The sequence below is a fragment of the Histoplasma capsulatum genome (genome assembly GCF_000150115.1).
Source record: "Histoplasma capsulatum G186AR genomic scaffold supercont2.5, whole genome shotgun sequence".
NCBI classification, from domain to species: Eukaryota; Fungi; Ascomycota; class Eurotiomycetes; order Onygenales; family Ajellomycetaceae; genus Histoplasma; species Histoplasma capsulatum.
This window is the reverse complement of record NW_025544805.1, coordinates 1,497,675-1,515,079: the sequence shown is the minus strand read 5'-3', so window position 1 is coordinate 1,515,079 and position 17,405 is coordinate 1,497,675. Positions and strand designations below refer to the sequence as shown.

Sequence of the window (17,405 nt, the reverse complement as noted above, 5' to 3'; positions counted from 1 at the left end):
GAGCCCAATGCCGAGCCCACTGCCGGCGGGGTTTGTCGCCTATCACACGCTCGCAGAGCCGCCAAAACCGGCTTGTTTGTTCTGTGTGGGCGTGGCACAGAAGTCGAAAGGGACGCAGAGCTGGGCTGGACTGGCAATGCTCGGATAAATGCCATCTATCTCATCGTTTAGTACTAGTACGGAGTGGTTTCTTTTCTTTTTTCTATTTTTTGTTTCCCATCTACTGCGGTGAAACAGAGACAGCTGTAGTAATTAATCAATCTACGATTCCACCATGGCGAAACAGTATCAGCTTCCCTTTCAGGTATGTGGATTCTATGATCGAGGCGCTTCCGGTTTTGTGGATGAGGAAGAGCTAGAACCATTAAGAACTTGAAGTCGTTGCTGACGGCTCGCTGGTGGCTTGCATGCATAGCTGGATGACCCAACTCTGCTGCACTTCGACTCCTTCATCAACAACGAATGGGTTACAGCAACCGATGGCAGCAGATTTGAAGTCTCCGGTAAGGCTTACCTTTCATCTAGTGACAAGGGAAGAGACTTGAAAATTTTTGGCTAATTACTGGCATACTACTGTCACACTGCAGACCCAGGCACCTCGCTACCATGGGCCAGCTGCCCCAATAATTCCGCCATCGATGTCCCGAAGGCCGTCGAATCCTCCCATGCCGCTTTCGAAAAGTTCAAAAAAGTAAACCCCCGCATCAGAGCTCAGCTGCTGATGAAATGGGACGGTCTGATCCGCGACGCACGGTCGGATCTAGCCAAAATCCTCACCCACGAGACTGGAAAGCCAATTGCGGAGGCGTACAGCGAAATCGACTACGCCCTAGGCTTCACATGGTGGTTTGCAGGCGAGGCAGAGAGAATCCAGGGTGGAATTGCCATCCCCTCAGCAGCCAACAGACGTGTATTTACCATCAAGCAGCCCATTGGTGTCGCGGCGGCATTGATCCCATGGAACTTTCCCATCGCCATGGCATTGCGAAAGGCCGCTGCCGCCTTCGCCGCCGGCTGCACAATGATCATCAAGCCCAGCCCCGAAACACCAATTACAACTCTCGTTATAGCCCATCTCGCCCAAAAGGCCGGCTTTCCACCTGGCGTCCTCAACGTCTTGACTACCGACCTGGATAACACCCCCGCCCTCAGCGAAGCGCTCTGCAAGCACCCCCTCGTCAAGAAAGTGACGTTCACCGGCTCCACGCGCGTTGGAAAACTAATTGCCGCCCACTGCGCCCCGGGCCTGAAAAAAGTCACCCTGGAACTGGGCGGGAACTGCCCCTTCATCGTCTTCGACGATGCAAACCTCGAGCAAGCCCTGGACCAGCTCATGGCTCTCAAATGGCGCCATGCCGGCCAGGCCTGCGTCACCGCCAACCGCATCTACGTCCAGAGCGGCGTGTACGAGAAGTTCAGCCAGATGCTCAAGGAACGAACCAGCGCCCTTGTCGTGGGCCATGGGGCCAATCCAGACACCACCATGGGCCCAGTAACCACCCCACGCAGTCTCGATAAGGCTTCTAGCCAGGTCGAGGACGCGGCTAAACTGGGTGGGAAAGTAATTTTGGGCGGCGGTCGGAAAAGGGACTGTGGCGGCGGCTATTTCTTTGAGCCTACCATCATTACGGATATGAAGGCGGATATGTTGATCTCGCGTGAGGAGACGTTTGCGCCGATCGCGGCTCTGTATAGGTTTGAGACGGAAGAGGAGGCGGTGAAATGGGCAAATGACACGAGTATGGGCTTGGCGAGCTATGCGTTTACGAAGAATGTAGATCGTTTGTGGAGGATGTTGGAGAATCTGGAGGCGGGCATGATCGGGTTGAATACTGGTATGTTTTGCGAGTGCTTCTTTTTTATTTTATTTATTTATTTATTTTATTTTTTTTTTTTTAAAAAATTTCCTTTTTAGAGCTTCTGTTCTTGCTAACCACAGGGTAAAATATAGGTAACTCATCTGCTGCGGAATCTCCATTCGGTGGCATCAAAGAATCTGGGTATGGCAAGGAGAGCGGCAAGGACGTTGCTGTTGCGGAATATTTGATCACCAAAACCGGCACTTTTACCGTGGAGGGCCAGTACTAGCATTGAAGGAAAGCAAAACCACACACAATATACACTGTAGCTATTACAAAGGGTTTGCTTTCTGAATGGTCTGAGTGAAAACGTGTAATAGAGTTGCCAGATACCGCTTCCACAGCTGATGATAATATGCGATGATTTGAATATAGTTAAATCGGGCCGCTGGCGGGGCGGGGCTCTTTTCGTACATGTGTCAATCCGGGTTCTACTGTCATTATCTCTAGTCCTCTTCAAGCCAGCTAGGGACAGTTGACGCATCACACCCCTAGCAATAGATAGTGGGCGTTCAAGCAGTCAAAGCATATTTTTGCGCCCCTTCCCCCCCTCTCTTCCCCCGCGCCCCTTTTTTTCCCTTGGTCTTTCAGAGAAGCGAATTTATCAAAGGAAAACACGTTCCTCATGTAAATACAGGTATGCCCAACAGCCCGCACGTACCCGTATCTTTCAAACGCAGGCATCGAATTCGCAGACGCCCACTGCATCAGATTTTCACGAGCGGGTCCTTCGCGGATTCGTGAGGGGTTTCCCCATTTCTACTCTATACAATCGCAGTGGCAGTTAGTATGCCAAACTTCACAGCTATCCTTCGCGTACTAGTATTTAGTAACCGTCACGTTATTTGTATTAGAGTTAGTTGGTCCACGGGAGGCTTTCGAGCGGGGAGAACCTTAATCGGCCTGGCCAATTGGATGAAACCAGGTTGAATGGGGCTCAACGAACAACAACAACAACAACAACAACATCGCGGACTTTTGGAGGCCTTTGTTGTTCATGGAGAACTGATAGGGCTTAGCTGGCGCCGTGGCAGTGCCATTACACCTTGGTGGTTAGAGGTGGCATTTCGATGCGAAGAGGTTTCTTCTGAAATAGAATTTTTTCTTCATTTTTTTTCTTTCCTTTTCTTTTATTTTTTATTTTTATGTTTATATTGGGGGGGGAGAATGTTTCACTGCAACCGGTGCTTCTTGATAAAAAAAACAGTCAATTCAGTATTAAAAGACAGTTATACGTCATTGCAACCAAGATCTCAGATACGAAGTATGATCCTAAGCTTGATATCTGGAAACGCGACAATGAAGGAGTTATCCAAGAATAGACGCGTCCTTTGTAGTTCTGTCTCATCAAATTTTCGTTAAGGGACATCAACGAGCTGAAGCCTTTCTATGGAGAGTTGTAGCTAGTAGCAAAGCCGATCTGACGGGATAGGTCTCGCTTGGGGAGAAATTTGCTGTTTTTGAATAGTTTTCCATTCAACACACTGTTTGTAGGATTGTATACGAGGAATCTGGGATGGAGGCCCAGCGCCACCAGTTATTTCAGCAGTCTGACTGAAACTTCTCCGATTTACTTTGGAAAGTTGTCTCCAACGTTAATTTCCTCCGATAAGTAGTCCTTTTTTACCCTGGGCGCTTCGATATCTGACAACAACCTGATCAGATCCTTGCCTGATGGAGACACAAGAAATGCGAATTTTCTAACGTATCCTGGCAATAATTTAGTGAGTTGACTCTATCTCTGCTAGTCAGGGTACTAAAAAAGCATCCAAGACAGGCATCTAGTTTCAGAATGTCTTTGATTCAACCTCGACAACAGAGACAGAGGAACTCCGATGTGTTTCTCTCTACCATCAATCCGGACTTCTCCGTCTCTGTTCCGCAGCTAGCAAACACTGTATGCGAGGTTCAAGCGATGAAAGAAATGGGGACTCTGAAGTCACACCGGCGCTTGTGCCTTCCGGTCCGAGACTGCTCGGGCCAGGCGATCCCTGCTCCACCGGTGCTTACTCCCCGCCAGAGATGGTAGTCGCATTTCGTATACCAGTCCGCATGAAGAAATATCAACGACGCCCGTCATCGGCCCCTCACGTTTGGGACGGTTTTATACAGCGTAAGACCTCTCCATACTCCTATACTCCTACAACTCCCAAGACCTCCTGCGCATTCCCTGGATCTCCTAGATCTCCTAGAAGCCTCACCGGTACGGTTCAAAGGCCACCTCTATATTTAATTCTATTTTGACTCAGGAAACTGGCAATCGTACGCTCGTTTAATCACTCCTATTCTTCCATGCAAATGGCAGACGAAGCGGCTTTGCGACACCTCATCTTTGACCATCCTATCATCGACAATCATGCTCACAATATCCTCAAAGCAGACAGCGCCTCCAATTACGACAGGTACCCTTTTGAAACTATTACCTCAGAAGCCCAGGGCGAATCTTTAGGGAGTCACGCTGCCAATTCTCTTGCGCTAATCAGAGCTGTCAACCAGCTAGCAGAACTATTCGGATGTGCGCCCGAATTAAGCGCCATCAAGTCCGCAAGAGAAAAGGAAATCGAGAACGATTATGACGGTCTGGTCAAGAAATGCCTCACGGGGACTCATATGTTGTTGATAGATGATGGCTTGCCTGAAGGAGACATGGAGTTATACTCATGGCACGACCAATTCACCAATGCAGCCTCGAAAAGGATCGTCCGCATTGAGGCCGTCGCCGCCAATATAATTGAAAAACTGCTGGAGACCCGGAACATTTCCCGAAAATCCCTGCTCTCGGCAGAGCTAAAGAGCGCCAAAGATTTCTGGAATGCGTTCCGAGATAGCTTTAGCGCGGCGATAAAAAACGCGTTGGATGATCCTGCCGTTGTTGGTTTTAAATCTGTTGTCTGCTACAGAACCGGCCTCAAGATCCGGAAAGGCTCCGCAGAAGCACTATTTGCTAGCTTCGAAACTTACTTTCGACACTTTGTGGAAACTGGGGAATCCAGAATCCAGAACAAGCCATTGAATGATTATCTCGTCATATCTGTTCTTGAGCATATATCCCAGCAGTCAAAGGAGTCGAGAAAACCAATCCAATTCCACACAGGCTTGGGAGATTCCGATATAAATTTGCTACGGTCAAACCCAGCCCACCTTCAGAATTTGATTGAAGAGTATCCCAATGTTGATTTTGTGTTGCTACATTCGTCATATCCATACACTCGAGAAGCAGGGTACTTGGCTAGCATATATGCGAACGCGTATCTAGATGTTGGTGAGGTCTTCCCCATGACCAGCCGAGATGCTCAACTCTCCATCCTCCGACAAAGTCTGGAGTTGGTCCCCAGCACCAAGCTCCTTTGGAGCACGGATGGGCATTATCATCCAGAAACATTCTGGCTTGCGAATAAGCAGTTTCGGCAAGCTTTATACACGGTAAGCAAAGGCCGATCCGGGTATCAATTTCGTTAACAGCTTGGTCATTTTCCGTTAACTAGCTACTCCACTAGATTTTTACGGAATATGTCTACCATGGGGATTACACATATGGCCAGGCCATGGAAGCTGTTCGGGATATATTATTTTTCAACTCCAACCGGCTCTACAACCTCAAGCAATCGCCGGATAGTCCCGATTTCGGTCTCAAATATCTTCAAACTCGAGACTTGAGTCCGGCAGTATTTCAAACAGCGACCACACCCACACCAGAAGATATACTTAAAAAGTTCCTTCATAAGAAGTCTGTGGACTTTATATGGATGCAATGGGTTGACTATACTGCCACTGTGCGTGTTCGAATGTTTCCAATCCGGCAATTTAAGAAAATTGTCAGTTCAAAACACAAAGTGGGAATCTGTTTGGCTGTTATGATCATGTTGCAGAACGACCATCTCGCATCCCCTGAACCTTTGTCCACCGGCGAGTTCATTCTAACACCAGATGTCACTACTTTATGTCGGAATATTGGACTCTCCTCACGCAGTGCAACGGTTATGACATTCTGGAAAAATCAAGACGGCGGTGAACTTGAAGGGTGTCCTCGAACTATTCTTCAAAATACTGTTAACAAATGCCAAAGTGAGTATGGAATTAAAACGCTTGTGGGGTTCGAGATAGAAGTAGTCTTCATGAAGATTTCTAAGGAGGGTAGTTCTACCTCTTACTCCCCTTGGTTCACTAATCACTCGTGGTCAAACATCACCACGGAAAATGTTCAGGCCTTGCCAATGATTGAAAAGATTGTCGATAAACTAGCAGATATAGACATCCACCTCCAGCAGTTCCATGCTGAATCTGGCCCCAGTCAATTTGAGTTTATTTTACCACCGTCTACACCACTTGCTGCCTGTGATACTCTCATCCAGGCCCGACAAACTATCACTGACGTTGCTGCGCAATATGGGGTGCGAGCCACGCTTCACCCTCGCCCAATCCCTAACGCTGCAGGCACTGCATCTCACACCCACCTCTCGATTACACCAACTACCTTCAAAGACAACTTCCTAGCAGGGCTACTCCAAAATTTACCATCGGTTTCACCTTTTACATTGCCACAAGATGCCAGTTATGAACGAATTGCGGAAGGAATCTGGTCAGGCGGAGTATGGGTAGCTTGGGGGTACCAGAATCGCGAAACGCCCATTCGCGAAGTGTCTTCGGGCCACTGGGAGTTCAAACCCATGGATGGATTGGCCAATCCGTATTTAGCAGTCGCTGCAATTATTGGCTCAGGATATCTCGGCATTAAAAATAGGATGCCGTTGACAATCAAGGGGTGTAATGGTATCATATTTCCCTCTTGTTTTCTGCAATTGAATTCCATCGCCTGCCCTGCTTTCTTGGTTGCAATTGCCATCAGGCATATATGGAACAGCATTAGCTGACTCTCATTCTCGAAAATCTAGTTAACACCGCGGCGCTCTCTCTGTCCCAGCGGGCAGCTCTCTCAATCACAACCCGCATTCCCTCATCGCTAGAAGAAAGCCTCAAAGCTCTTGAATCTAATGTTGAACTACAAACTCTTTTGGGCCCAGATTTTGTCAGGCGGTACGTATGCGTTCGACGAGGAGAACAGAAAATGCTGAACGCGATGGACAAGGAGCAGAGGCGGAATTGGTTGATTGAAAGGTATTGACTTGAGATTTGATATAATCCCAACCATTCGAGGTAGAATTGGGTTATTTTAATTTTCCTTCCCTTTCGTAAAGACGTTTTCTGTTTTCCGTTTTCGGTGTGCGTTCGTGGCTTTCCCTAAGACGCCTTGCTATCAATACAAGTAATGTCCTGTCTATTTCTATTTTTATTGTTCATTTTTAACACTTTTCCTTAAAATTCCAGCATGAATTCGTGGTTAATGGAAATTCCCAGCTAGCGTAATCAAGTTAACAGCATTGGTATCAGTGTCTAGCTAGAAGTTGTGTTAATGAGATTCTATTATTACTAGCTTTTCCTTATTTTTTTGAATTTTGAATTTTTTTTGGTGTGTCTGTTCGGAGAATCTTTAGTCCTTTCGACAAAACATGAGAAGAAAAATAAAATAATTTTAATTTCATTGCACATTTTCTCGAATAGTTGATCGTTGAAGTCAGTGTATTGAATATATTCCCCCAAAACGGTTCCCGGAGCGGGCGGAAATTAATTAAGGCTTGGCGCTGTTGGCGCTTTCCCGCTCCGCTCCGCCCAGCACTAACAAAGGTTCATCATGGGGGGAGAGGAATATTTAATTCTAGTCGGGTGCTCATCATTACTAGGTTTTATGACGTATATGATCCGGGTAGATAGAATCCTAGCAGGCCCCGTCATTTTACTCTATCCCGTTATTTCTCTCGTAAAGAAAAGTACAAAAAGAAAAGAAAAAAAAATTAAATAACTCTATATTGGTAGCAATATTCACAGAAGAATCTTTTAAAAAATCTGTGTGTAGCTAGCTACTCAAAATTTGCATTCACAATTTAAAATCGCGAGTGGAAAAAAGAGACTGGAACGGACTACGTATGCATGTATATGTTCCTTAGCAGCCATACACTAGGCGGACGGCACAACCCCCGCTCCCCGCATCCGTATTTTTGCTTCCCCCTTCTATTTTGATCCAAGATTGCAATGCACGTACAAAACAGCCACCCAGTAAAAAGCCTTCAACCGAAAGCAATGCACCATGTATCCATAACAAAAGACAAATAAGAGAAGGAACATGTAGAAGCGCATCATAATCTAATCAATCGTCGAGGGTAAGACAGAAAATGGAAAGAAAAATAAATAAAATAAATAAACATAGCGCATATACCTATCTGCAATGTAGATAGGAACTTGAAAACATGTTGAACATCATGTCTTGATCATAAAAAAAGAGAAATTTTGTGGAATGTAGGCTGAGACATTAATTGTATCACCCACTTTCTCACAATGTTCCGAAAAGAAAAAGGTCAGGATTTAATCCTGACCTACACAGTATGCGGGTAGGTGTATGGTAACCTCCAAAAAACACCTGTTTAAAATTTCTCCATCAACCGCCTGCGGACAGTCCACATACGAGCCCTTTTCCCGTAAATATACAACGGAATAGAGGAGAGCATGCAAGCAATATGAATCCCACCCAAACAGACGAAGACATCCCGTGCCCCATCTGATTTGAGCCATTGAACAAAGAACAATGAAAATACGAAACCATGCAATACATCTATCATTGGAATAATGGTTAGCAATGGGGCTACGTTGGTTGCCAATGGAATGGCGTACTCGAGATAAAAAATTTGGTCGGTAACTTACTTTTGCTGAAATTCAGTGTAACCAGAGCCTCGCCTGCATACTGACGGTAGCTATCGACGCAAAAGGTAATGGCTGTCGTGCTTCCCACAGAGCATCCAAAGGAGAGAATGCCAAAGAAGACAGTTGGTACGATCCACCGATCCCTTTCCTGAGCGCTCCACCCAAATCCCATCAGGCCCATGGCGGTGGTCAATGTAATTGGCACTGCCATAACAAGCCGAAATTCAGGTTCATAAATGCCGCCATTTCGACGTGTCATGAACCGCACCACTACGTCAGAAAATTTGCCTGCCACCACCGTGCCAACGATACCGCCGACGAAGGGCGATATATATATGAGACCAGTGCCCAGAGCGGAAAAATTATAAGTTTCCCTATCCCGAAAGATTTCTGCCACGGCTTCCGATAGGACGATCAACCACCCAACGGATAGGGCGTAGACCATGGCCGACCACAAGACGGCAGGGTAGGCGAAAAGGATAAATGGACGGACCAAGACACGCAGCCACTTATCTTGTGAAAGCCGGCCGTGGAACAGTTGAAGAGAGTGGGAAAATCCCAGAGGAGGACTGGTCTGGAGATTTCTAGTGTAAGGATGGATTGGAGGAAGGGACGAAGCATATGATGCGGCTGAGGTGGTTGAGGTATCCCGACGAGGTATAGGACGAGCGGTAGGACGAGCGGCTTCAATATCAGAGGTTTTCTCCTGTGGTTTTGGTTCATTCTGCGCACTAGTTTGGTCATCAGGAGCAGCCGGCACGGTAAGTTGCGAATAAGAACCCTCTCTTCTGTTTCCACTTTCTTTTGATGTTTGCTCGCAGGAATTGCGACTAGATTTCTCGTTAAGCTCATCTTCCCCTTTATCGCCAAGGGGAACTTCCGCAAAGCCGACATGAGCATCTTTGCGCTTTGACAATGCTTCCGGAGAGAGCATTGCATTTTGGTCCTTTTCTACAGCAGGAGTGACAGTGTTAGTGGCTAAACCTCGACGTCCCGACGTAAGGAGATCAGAAAGGCTCCGGCGAGCGACAGGGCGTTTTTGACGACGATGCGGGGTCCGGTCCCAGAAGCTCTCCGGGACAAATAAAAACACCAAAATAAGCCCAAATCCAGTCGTAATGGCCACAATCCTGTAAAGTAAGCTAGGTGTCGTTTCACTATGTAGAAGGAGAAAGGAGGACTCACCAGAATACCCAACGCCAGCCTAAACTCTGTGTGATCGCCGCACTAACCAACGGGACCAAGTTTTTGCCGCCCAATAAGAGGAGAGTGTAAATTCCGACTCGATACGCGCGCTCATGCAAAAAGAAAATTTCTGCGATAGTAGCAGAGGGAAGGCATTCAACAGGACTGACCGCAACGCCCTGGAAGATTCGAGCGAGAAGCAAGCTCACAAAATTGGGAGAAACAGCGCACCAAACAGCTGAAACAATGAACAGAGCAGAGCCCAGAAGATAAATTGGGCGTTTTCCATAAAGAATTGCTGTGGGAGACATCACCACTGAGCCAAGGCCAAGTCCCAACATGTATAGGCCAGTGGTCAGAGCAACCTGGTGTGATGTGATACCAAAAGTTTCCGAAACATCGTTGTATGCAGCTGCTAGAATGGGCGTCATTCCTCCTCCAAGCATGGAGTAAAAGCCCAAGGATAGAAGGGAAAGATCCCGACGCCAAGAAGGCCAATTAAGTGGATCGTTCAGCGAATCATCTGGCTGAGGATCCAAGACGATGGAGCCGTCAGCCGTCCGTTTCATTTGGGGAACATGTGAACGCGAGGATGCCCGAGACGGCGGGTAGGGAGACGGAAAAGACGATGCTGATGTTCTTGCAGGTTGTTGTCGAAGTCCAAGCGGCTCATTTCGGTTGGAGGAGAGGAGAATGACAGTTCCTGTATATTAAAAATTGGAGTTCAGCATAGTTATCTGAAAACCTACGTGGAAGCCACTTTCCGCACTCGACAGGGATCTAAAAGCTTACCAGGCACTTCATCAGTCTCCTTATCATTTAAAACACCGAAAGACCACTTCTCCCGCTCTGGTTGATAGTCATTTGATCCATCCGACCTATCCTCATCACTGCTCTGCATTCGTAATATTTTTTTCCATTTCACTCTATTCAGCACGGGGGAGTTGGAGCCGTTGCTCTTATTACTCCCCGGACTTGCATCAACGTTGTCATTATCACTGGACGGTGCTGTGGAAGAACGGGGAAATGTAGTTGGATCTGCCGACATGAGGGATCTAGCGAATTCGGTTTGTTAAGCCTCGCGTCTCGGAGCCGCAATGTGCCTTTCTCAACGCCTGCGTGAAACGATGCGTGGAAGGAGGTAGGCAAGAAAGGCGGACCGGAGGGGGTTTGAGGAAATTCACCCTTTAATGAACCCTGGATGAGAAGAGAAGAGAAGAGAGGACATTCACAAGATCTATTTATTTATCTCACAAACAAGATGTTCATTGAGGGAAGAAGCGTGAAAGACTAAATAAAGAAGCCAATTTAGCCAGACTGGTAGGAGTTTGATGAAAACCTTATATACCCACCCCACAAATGCAACAAGGAACAGGCGAATTAAAAAAACTGGATTATCCGAAGGAAATATAGAAGAGGGAGAGAAAAGGACAGGTAGTGGAAAAGGTGCGGGCGGGCTCATATAAGGTCATGGCGTAGAGGAATTCGCCCCAACCCAAGCAAAAAGCCAAAGTCCACGTTGAAGTTTGGATGTTGCAGGTTGAATGGGAGAGCTGCGGGAGCTTTGACAGGACATTAGCGACATGCGCTAGAGACTTGGCGTGTACCTCCCCATGCAGCAATCGTTCACACTGTTTCAGGTATCCACTCAGTACCCCAGCCACAGTCGAAATGTCCTCGTCCATGGCCCCTCACCAGCTTTCCCCCATGGCACCCATTGCCCTGTCCTAGCGGAACGGCCAATCTACCGGAAGCAGGTAGTATAAATCTTTCAATTCGCGTCTTGCCATTGCTGCCATTGCTCCCATGTTTGTTGAATGATGTCAACTTGCCGAAGGCCCAGGTTATCAATCAGCATCGAGCGGAATCTGTGCTTGCCAGCGACGATCCACCGCTGCACCCAAGCTCCAAGTTTTCGCGCATGCTGTCCGCGTGCAAGGCAACTCGAGAGAATGGCGTCATGGCTGCTCTTGGGCCCTGCAGATGAGGCACCTAAATGGCTGGCGGAGGTTGCGCTGACGCCTTGGCAGGACAAGCCTACTCGCGCCGTTGCAGCCGCGGAGGAGGGACATCTCCGTCGTTTGGTGTACCCAGTTATGCATAGCGATGCACACAGTGGGATCTCTTACAAGGAGGAGAGGGGCTGTTCTCACCGCCATGCGCTGATTTGCCATCCACATCTTGGTGGACAAAATATTCATTTTGTTGCTACAGCGTGATCCGATGACTGGCGACAAGCAGGGACTATCACTGTCGCTGGCGCAGACCGGGGAATGCAAGTGTCGCCCTTGTCATCTGATGGAGATGTTGAAACTGATGCGGTCATCATGCATCTGCTAGAGTTGGCCCTGGTCGAATTGCTCGATATTCATTCGCTTGTGTCGGGATGATCGAACATCACAAATATATCGTCCTTCTGCGCAAGTCACGCATCCCTTTTATTTTTTTTTTTAGAAAAAAAAAAAAAAAAATCCACCTTCTTGGATAGCTTTCTTGAAAACTTTCTCCCGTTATCTTGATAAGGGATTGTCAACTCCATAAGGCGAACGAAGACGGGCCTGGCCCACTATTATATACTTCAACCCCACCATGTTATGCTGCATACTGACATGACCTCTATGAATTAGCAGAATTCCTTAGATGTGCGTTTTCTGCTTGTTTCTTTGAAGTATTTTTTTTCCCCCTGACTTCTCAAAAGCCATGGTGCCCTGCGTCTTTGTTCACAATACATTTCCTTTCAATATTCACCACCTGATAAGGATACCCAAGCCATATACGCCGACAATGCGGAAATCACGAGTGTGTTTGCTCCAGTGATATCCTAGATATGAGCCACAGGAGGGCTTAGCGATGCCTCTAAGAGATATATACTTCTTAAGTCTTGCTCGATGGGTCCAGTGTCCTCGCATCACGGTCGGCCGCGAGTGACCTCGAGATCAACACCAACATGACTCTCTCAGGGGAAAATGACTATGGGCTCAGGATGCATGATTACTTCCTTGTTAGTCATGAACTGTTGTCTGATATTACTATATGTATATCATTTTACCTTAATCCTTCTGATTATGCTGCTGACATTCCAAATATGCCTATATATAATACACCTCCGTTATATGTTCATGCTCGCTGCGATGCAATGCAAACTACAGCCATCTGTTCCTCAAGTGGGCCACCCAACTGGGACGAGGATTTATAGTCATTCACTGCACCTATATCCAGGCATATAGCTACTCAGGAAATTCAGTTCCCATTCCCGATCACTCTCCCTTGCGCATAACATACATATACCACAGATTCCCCCCTCCAGCACACATATATCTACATATATATCACGCCATCAAACTTATGGTTTCTCAAATTATACAAGGTTGAATAATACACTATCGCGTATGCCTCCCGATGCAAGTGAAATGGCTGGCTTCTATCTTCCAAATATCCTTCAACGGAAAACACCCCCACAGGCAAATGGAAATTCTCCACCTCAGGCTGAAATGATAGAGAGGGACAGTCCGCAACATGGTAGCCAACAAACGGACTCGCAAAATTTCCCCAACCCAGATGGCCATAAGTCGTCATGGCCATCTAAATACTTTGCATCTGCATTCGCTACCCGTTATGGAGCAACCAAATCTGCAGCCACTTTACCATCCATCACTTCCGAGGCCACTGCCAGCCAAGCAATCAATCTTCGCACCAGAATAAGCAGAAACAGCAACAATAACAATATATGCAAACTCCCAGCTTCAGTAAAACGAAAACCCTCCGATTCCCCCTGTAGAACCCCGACAAGAAACACAGACCTTCCAATCCCAACCATAATCCACCCCAGCACTCCCATATCCCCATCTCCCTCTCCTGTCCATTCCTCCCCAACCCGCGCAAAACCCCACTCCACCCTCCGCCCGTCGCAAAGAAGGTCAATTCTTAAAGTAGCTGCAGACGACAGCGACCTGCGACAAGAGGAATTATACCGCCAGTATACCTCCCAATCAGACACCCGGGCCAACACATCGCGAAACGTAATCCTAACGCTCAGCGACTCCTCGGCCCGAAATGATACCAGCCCGCTTCTACCACCCTCCAAACAGATGTCGCCAACAAACCCGCCGGTCGTTGCGGGTGACATATATACTATCCATTCCGCGCTTGGTGATCGGGAAGCAGAACCTGAGCCTGAGAGATGGGATGGCTACGTGGATGAGAGTGGCGGGCCGGGAAGTAAAGCTTCTAGCAAGAGTGGGAGGTCATCAAGCTCCGTACACTCCGAACGCGAGAATTCTCAGGAAAGGAATAAGAAGAGGAGGAAGAAGGAAAAGAAGGCGAAGAAGAACAAGACCGTGCGCTTTGACCATATCGATGTTCATATGTATGAGGTTGAGCGGGGTGAGGAGCCTCGCTTTCGTTTTTTTGGTCGTCGAGGCGGGGGAGGTGGCGCAGAGGGATTTGGGAATGGAATTGCGAATGCGAATGCGAATGCGAATGTAGATGGGAATGGAAGTAGGCGAGGTCGAGGTGCTGCTTTCAGTGAGAGTGATCTTGATATTGACCGTAGGGAGTATGTGATGGATATCCCAGATGTTATTCAAGGGTGAATCTGGAAGCGAATGGGCTGTGTTGGGGGTAGAGGCAGCACCGCCCGGAAGCAGAGAGGTCTTTCATTTCTATTCTTTCTCTGATTTTTATTTTTTTTAATTTTTTTTTACTGTCCTTTTTGTGTATGTATTCCTATATCTGTACTTATTTGATACTTGGAAAGGGGGATTCTGTAACACATACATGTACTATTACATCTTACAATTTACAATGAACAATATCAAACAAAAGAACAAAGAAGAAATGAAAAGAATGAACAAAGCAACCTACATACACACATACATATACACGGACACAGACACACATGCGCACACATCATGCTTTCTTCACTGTAAAATACCCATCGTCCCCTCGAGTAACCAGGCCCGCGGATGACCATGAAGTCGTAGCAGAGCTCGGGTAGCCAAAACTAGATCCGAAGTTAGAAGTCAATTCTCCACGCTCCAACACTCCTCCCTGGAAGCTCCCAGATGGTGTACTAGCAGCGACAGGCGAAGTAGGAGACGTGGCCAGCATCATTGGCGTCACAGGAGGCCGGAAATCGATCACGATCCTAAGCTTTTCGAAGCAGAGCTCCTTGAGCTGATCCCAGGTCGCTCCATTCTCAACAGCCAAGCGGAAGTCTTCGACTGTCTAGCCGTCGAAGACCTGTTTTTTGCCTGTTGCCTTTTAAAGGCAGCTTCTGAGAGATTTTCGCATTAGGGATGTTAACAGCTACCTTAGCAGCATTCCCCTGTTCTTGGAATTCATGGTTTTCATGAATCGCATCGCTCATCAGCCCAGTCCCGAGCATTTTCGACATAAGCTTGGGGTTTCTCCCAAATTTCTCTTTCTTCCAAACACGTGCAAAGTCTGTCGTGGGATACAGGTCCGGGTACAGAGGAATAACACCCTCTGGCAAATACATATGCAAAAACGCCTGCGCTGTGACTAGTGCAGTCTTCTCGCACACGGAGTCTCTCTGGCAGATGGGCACGACGAAGTCGGTGATATTAGGGAACCCATCCAGTCCCAGCGCGGCGGTAGTGTCAGGGTACTTCCAGTTACCACCTACATATTTGGCCAGCTTCATGACGATGTCGCGGAGAATCTGAAGACTGGAGCTGGAGGTATTGCGGTCTCGTTTGAATGAAATAGGGGAGTGGAAGAGGGAAGTTGCCTTCGTTGCGGTTCCAGGGCAGATGGCACAGCGGAGATCCGCTGCGTCCAGCATGGCTTGTTCATGAAATGCTGCGATGCGTTGGTAGCACTCGTACTCGTGCTGGTCTGGATCTCTGTAACCAGTAACCATCTCTGTAGGCCAGTTGGAGGTGAAAAGGAACATGTTCAGGCGGCCGTGACTGGGTGCTTCTTTGGGATCGACGATGGGAATGCCGCAAAACACGACAAGACGAACTGGTTGCATGTTCTCCAGACTCATATGACGTGAAAGAGAAGCTCTATCGCGTTTCTTCGGGGAGGCTTGCTCGTTCTCTGTATCATCGTCAGTACCATCGTCGTTGTCCTTGGCATCGCCGTCACTCCGATCCATGTCATCCTCCCAGACACTGTAGTCAATCGCTGCGCTTTTGGTTGATAGGAACTTAGCACTATATCTCCTTTGACCATTTTCCAAACCTTTCAGAATTCCCTGCACAAATGAGTCGATAGCCTTCTCCACGATGTTCTGACACTCCCCATCCGGTTCGCAGACAGGCACCGCCAGCATATTCACAAATGGATGCATCTCCTCATCACTCATGCCTTCAGTTTTCTCCACAATACCAATAGCCTTCTTAGCCATCTCATACGTCTCAAATTCCTCTACCAAACGCGCAATAGCCATCATAAGCCTACGCATCCAAACCCCATCCTTTAACATCTCATAACCATCCAACGAACAACAAAGTGGACGATACACCATAGCACCCACCTCACGTGCCTTTCCTTTCCCTTTGCCTCCATAACCATCGGTTCCTTCGCCACTACTGCTGCCACATCCAGCACAACCCCCATCACACAACTTCAAAATCTCCTCATTGAAACCCGCAGCCAAATATGCTAACTCCTGAAACTGCGGCAACCCGCTTTCCACACTTTGGCTTGGATGAGAAGCATGATTCATTTCGGATTTTCCCTTTCCCTTGCCCTTCCCCTTCCCTTTGCCTTTGCCTTTACCTTTCTTTTTCCCAGCCTGCACCAACACGGGTCTGCCACACTGTTCGAAAAATTCCGTGTGTATGGCAGCATTGTCAGTGAAAGCGACGTGCTTAAGGAGCTTGCGGGACAGATCCGGTTTCCCATAGAACACGTTGAAAGTGATTGCTGTCTCACGCTTGCGGTCTCGGGTTACTTGGGTGATTTCGGTGTCCAGGATTTTGTCTTCATCTATCTTGGCTGGGTTTGGGGTTGATTGCCGGCGGCGCTTGAAGAAAGAAGGTTTTGGCATCGTGTCTCCTCTTCCTTTTGGATTTCTTTTGTCTCTGTTCTCAAGGCACCAGCGCAAGGCTCTTCTTTTCCTTCGTTGGAGTCGATTGTAACTGGATGAGCTTCTCCTTTTCAACTTGTGTTTTGTACGCGATTTCCGTTGATTGACTGTGGGTAAAAATGATATACGACGTGCATTGGCCGAAGTAGAAGGTTGAGACACGTCGTAGGTCATAAACCAGGCATGCAGCTTGAAGCAGGTGTAAACAAAACAACACAACAACAGAGAGACTGTGTTGATGAGTGCCGAGTATGATTTTAGAAATGAAACTAGGAGTGTCATGATTGAAATGGTGCTTGGATGGAAGGATTTAATCACGCTCTCGGGCAGGAAATGCTCTTGTGTGCAAGTGAGAGTATTCAAGGGAAATGCACAGTGAACAACCCGCAAGAAATTGGGTGGTTTCTATACTCACTTGGGTTGCTTTGAAAACCAAGAACCTCTGGTTGCTTTGGGAACACAAAGGGGAACAAACCTCAACCAATGAGGATAACTTGGCAAACATTATAAGAGGAGTGAAAGAATACCATAGAGACAAAAATAATTTT

The 17,405-nt window shown here is 47.5% G+C and overlaps 6 protein-coding genes across 6 annotated transcripts; 4 read left to right on the top strand and 2 right to left on the bottom strand.

Annotated features, from left to right (window-relative positions):
* Positions 1 to 97: 97 nt before the first annotated feature.
* Positions 98 to 2,397, top strand: HCBG_04467 (succinate-semialdehyde dehydrogenase; the record flags this gene model as incomplete). Its single annotated transcript, XM_045431516.1, has 4 exons — positions 98 to 304; positions 416 to 503; positions 588 to 1,835; positions 1,952 to 2,397. 4 exons carry the CDS (start codon positions 275 to 277, stop codon positions 2,086 to 2,088), a joined length of 1,503 nt encoding a protein of 500 aa, XP_045288069.1.
* Positions 2,398 to 4,157: 1,760 nt separating this feature from the next.
* HCBG_04466 (uncharacterized protein) lies at positions 4,158 to 6,981 on the top strand (the record flags this gene model as incomplete). Its single annotated transcript, XM_045431515.1, has 3 exons — positions 4,158 to 5,282; positions 5,357 to 6,623; positions 6,752 to 6,981. 3 exons carry the CDS (start codon positions 4,158 to 4,160, stop codon positions 6,979 to 6,981), a joined length of 2,622 nt encoding a protein of 873 aa, XP_045288068.1.
* A 1,119-nt stretch (positions 6,982 to 8,100) lies between these two features.
* HCBG_04465 (uncharacterized protein) lies at positions 8,101 to 10,845 on the bottom strand (the record flags this gene model as incomplete). Its single annotated transcript, XM_045431514.1, has 4 exons — positions 8,101 to 8,523; positions 8,613 to 9,742; positions 9,798 to 10,500; positions 10,590 to 10,845. The coding sequence occupies 4 exons, from the start codon at positions 10,843 to 10,845 to the stop codon at positions 8,336 to 8,338; spliced, it is 2,277 nt and encodes a 758-aa protein (XP_045288067.1).
* Positions 10,846 to 11,617: 772 nt separating this feature from the next.
* On the top strand, positions 11,618 to 12,187 carry HCBG_04464 (uncharacterized protein; the record flags this gene model as incomplete). Its single annotated transcript, XM_045431513.1, has 2 exons — positions 11,618 to 11,912; positions 12,039 to 12,187. The coding sequence occupies 2 exons, from the start codon at positions 11,618 to 11,620 to the stop codon at positions 12,185 to 12,187; spliced, it is 444 nt and encodes a 147-aa protein (XP_045288066.1).
* A 999-nt stretch (positions 12,188 to 13,186) lies between these two features.
* On the top strand, positions 13,187 to 14,389 carry HCBG_04463 (uncharacterized protein; the record flags this gene model as incomplete). Its single annotated transcript, XM_045431512.1, has 1 exon — positions 13,187 to 14,389. The coding sequence occupies one exon, from the start codon at positions 13,187 to 13,189 to the stop codon at positions 14,387 to 14,389; it is 1,203 nt and encodes a 400-aa protein (XP_045288065.1).
* Positions 14,390 to 14,994: 605 nt separating this feature from the next.
* HCBG_04462 (uncharacterized protein) lies at positions 14,995 to 16,818 on the bottom strand (the record flags this gene model as incomplete). Its single annotated transcript, XM_045431511.1, has 1 exon — positions 14,995 to 16,818. One exon carries the CDS (start codon positions 16,816 to 16,818, stop codon positions 14,995 to 14,997), a length of 1,824 nt encoding a protein of 607 aa, XP_045288064.1.
* Between the last annotated feature and the right edge of the window lie 587 nt (positions 16,819 to 17,405).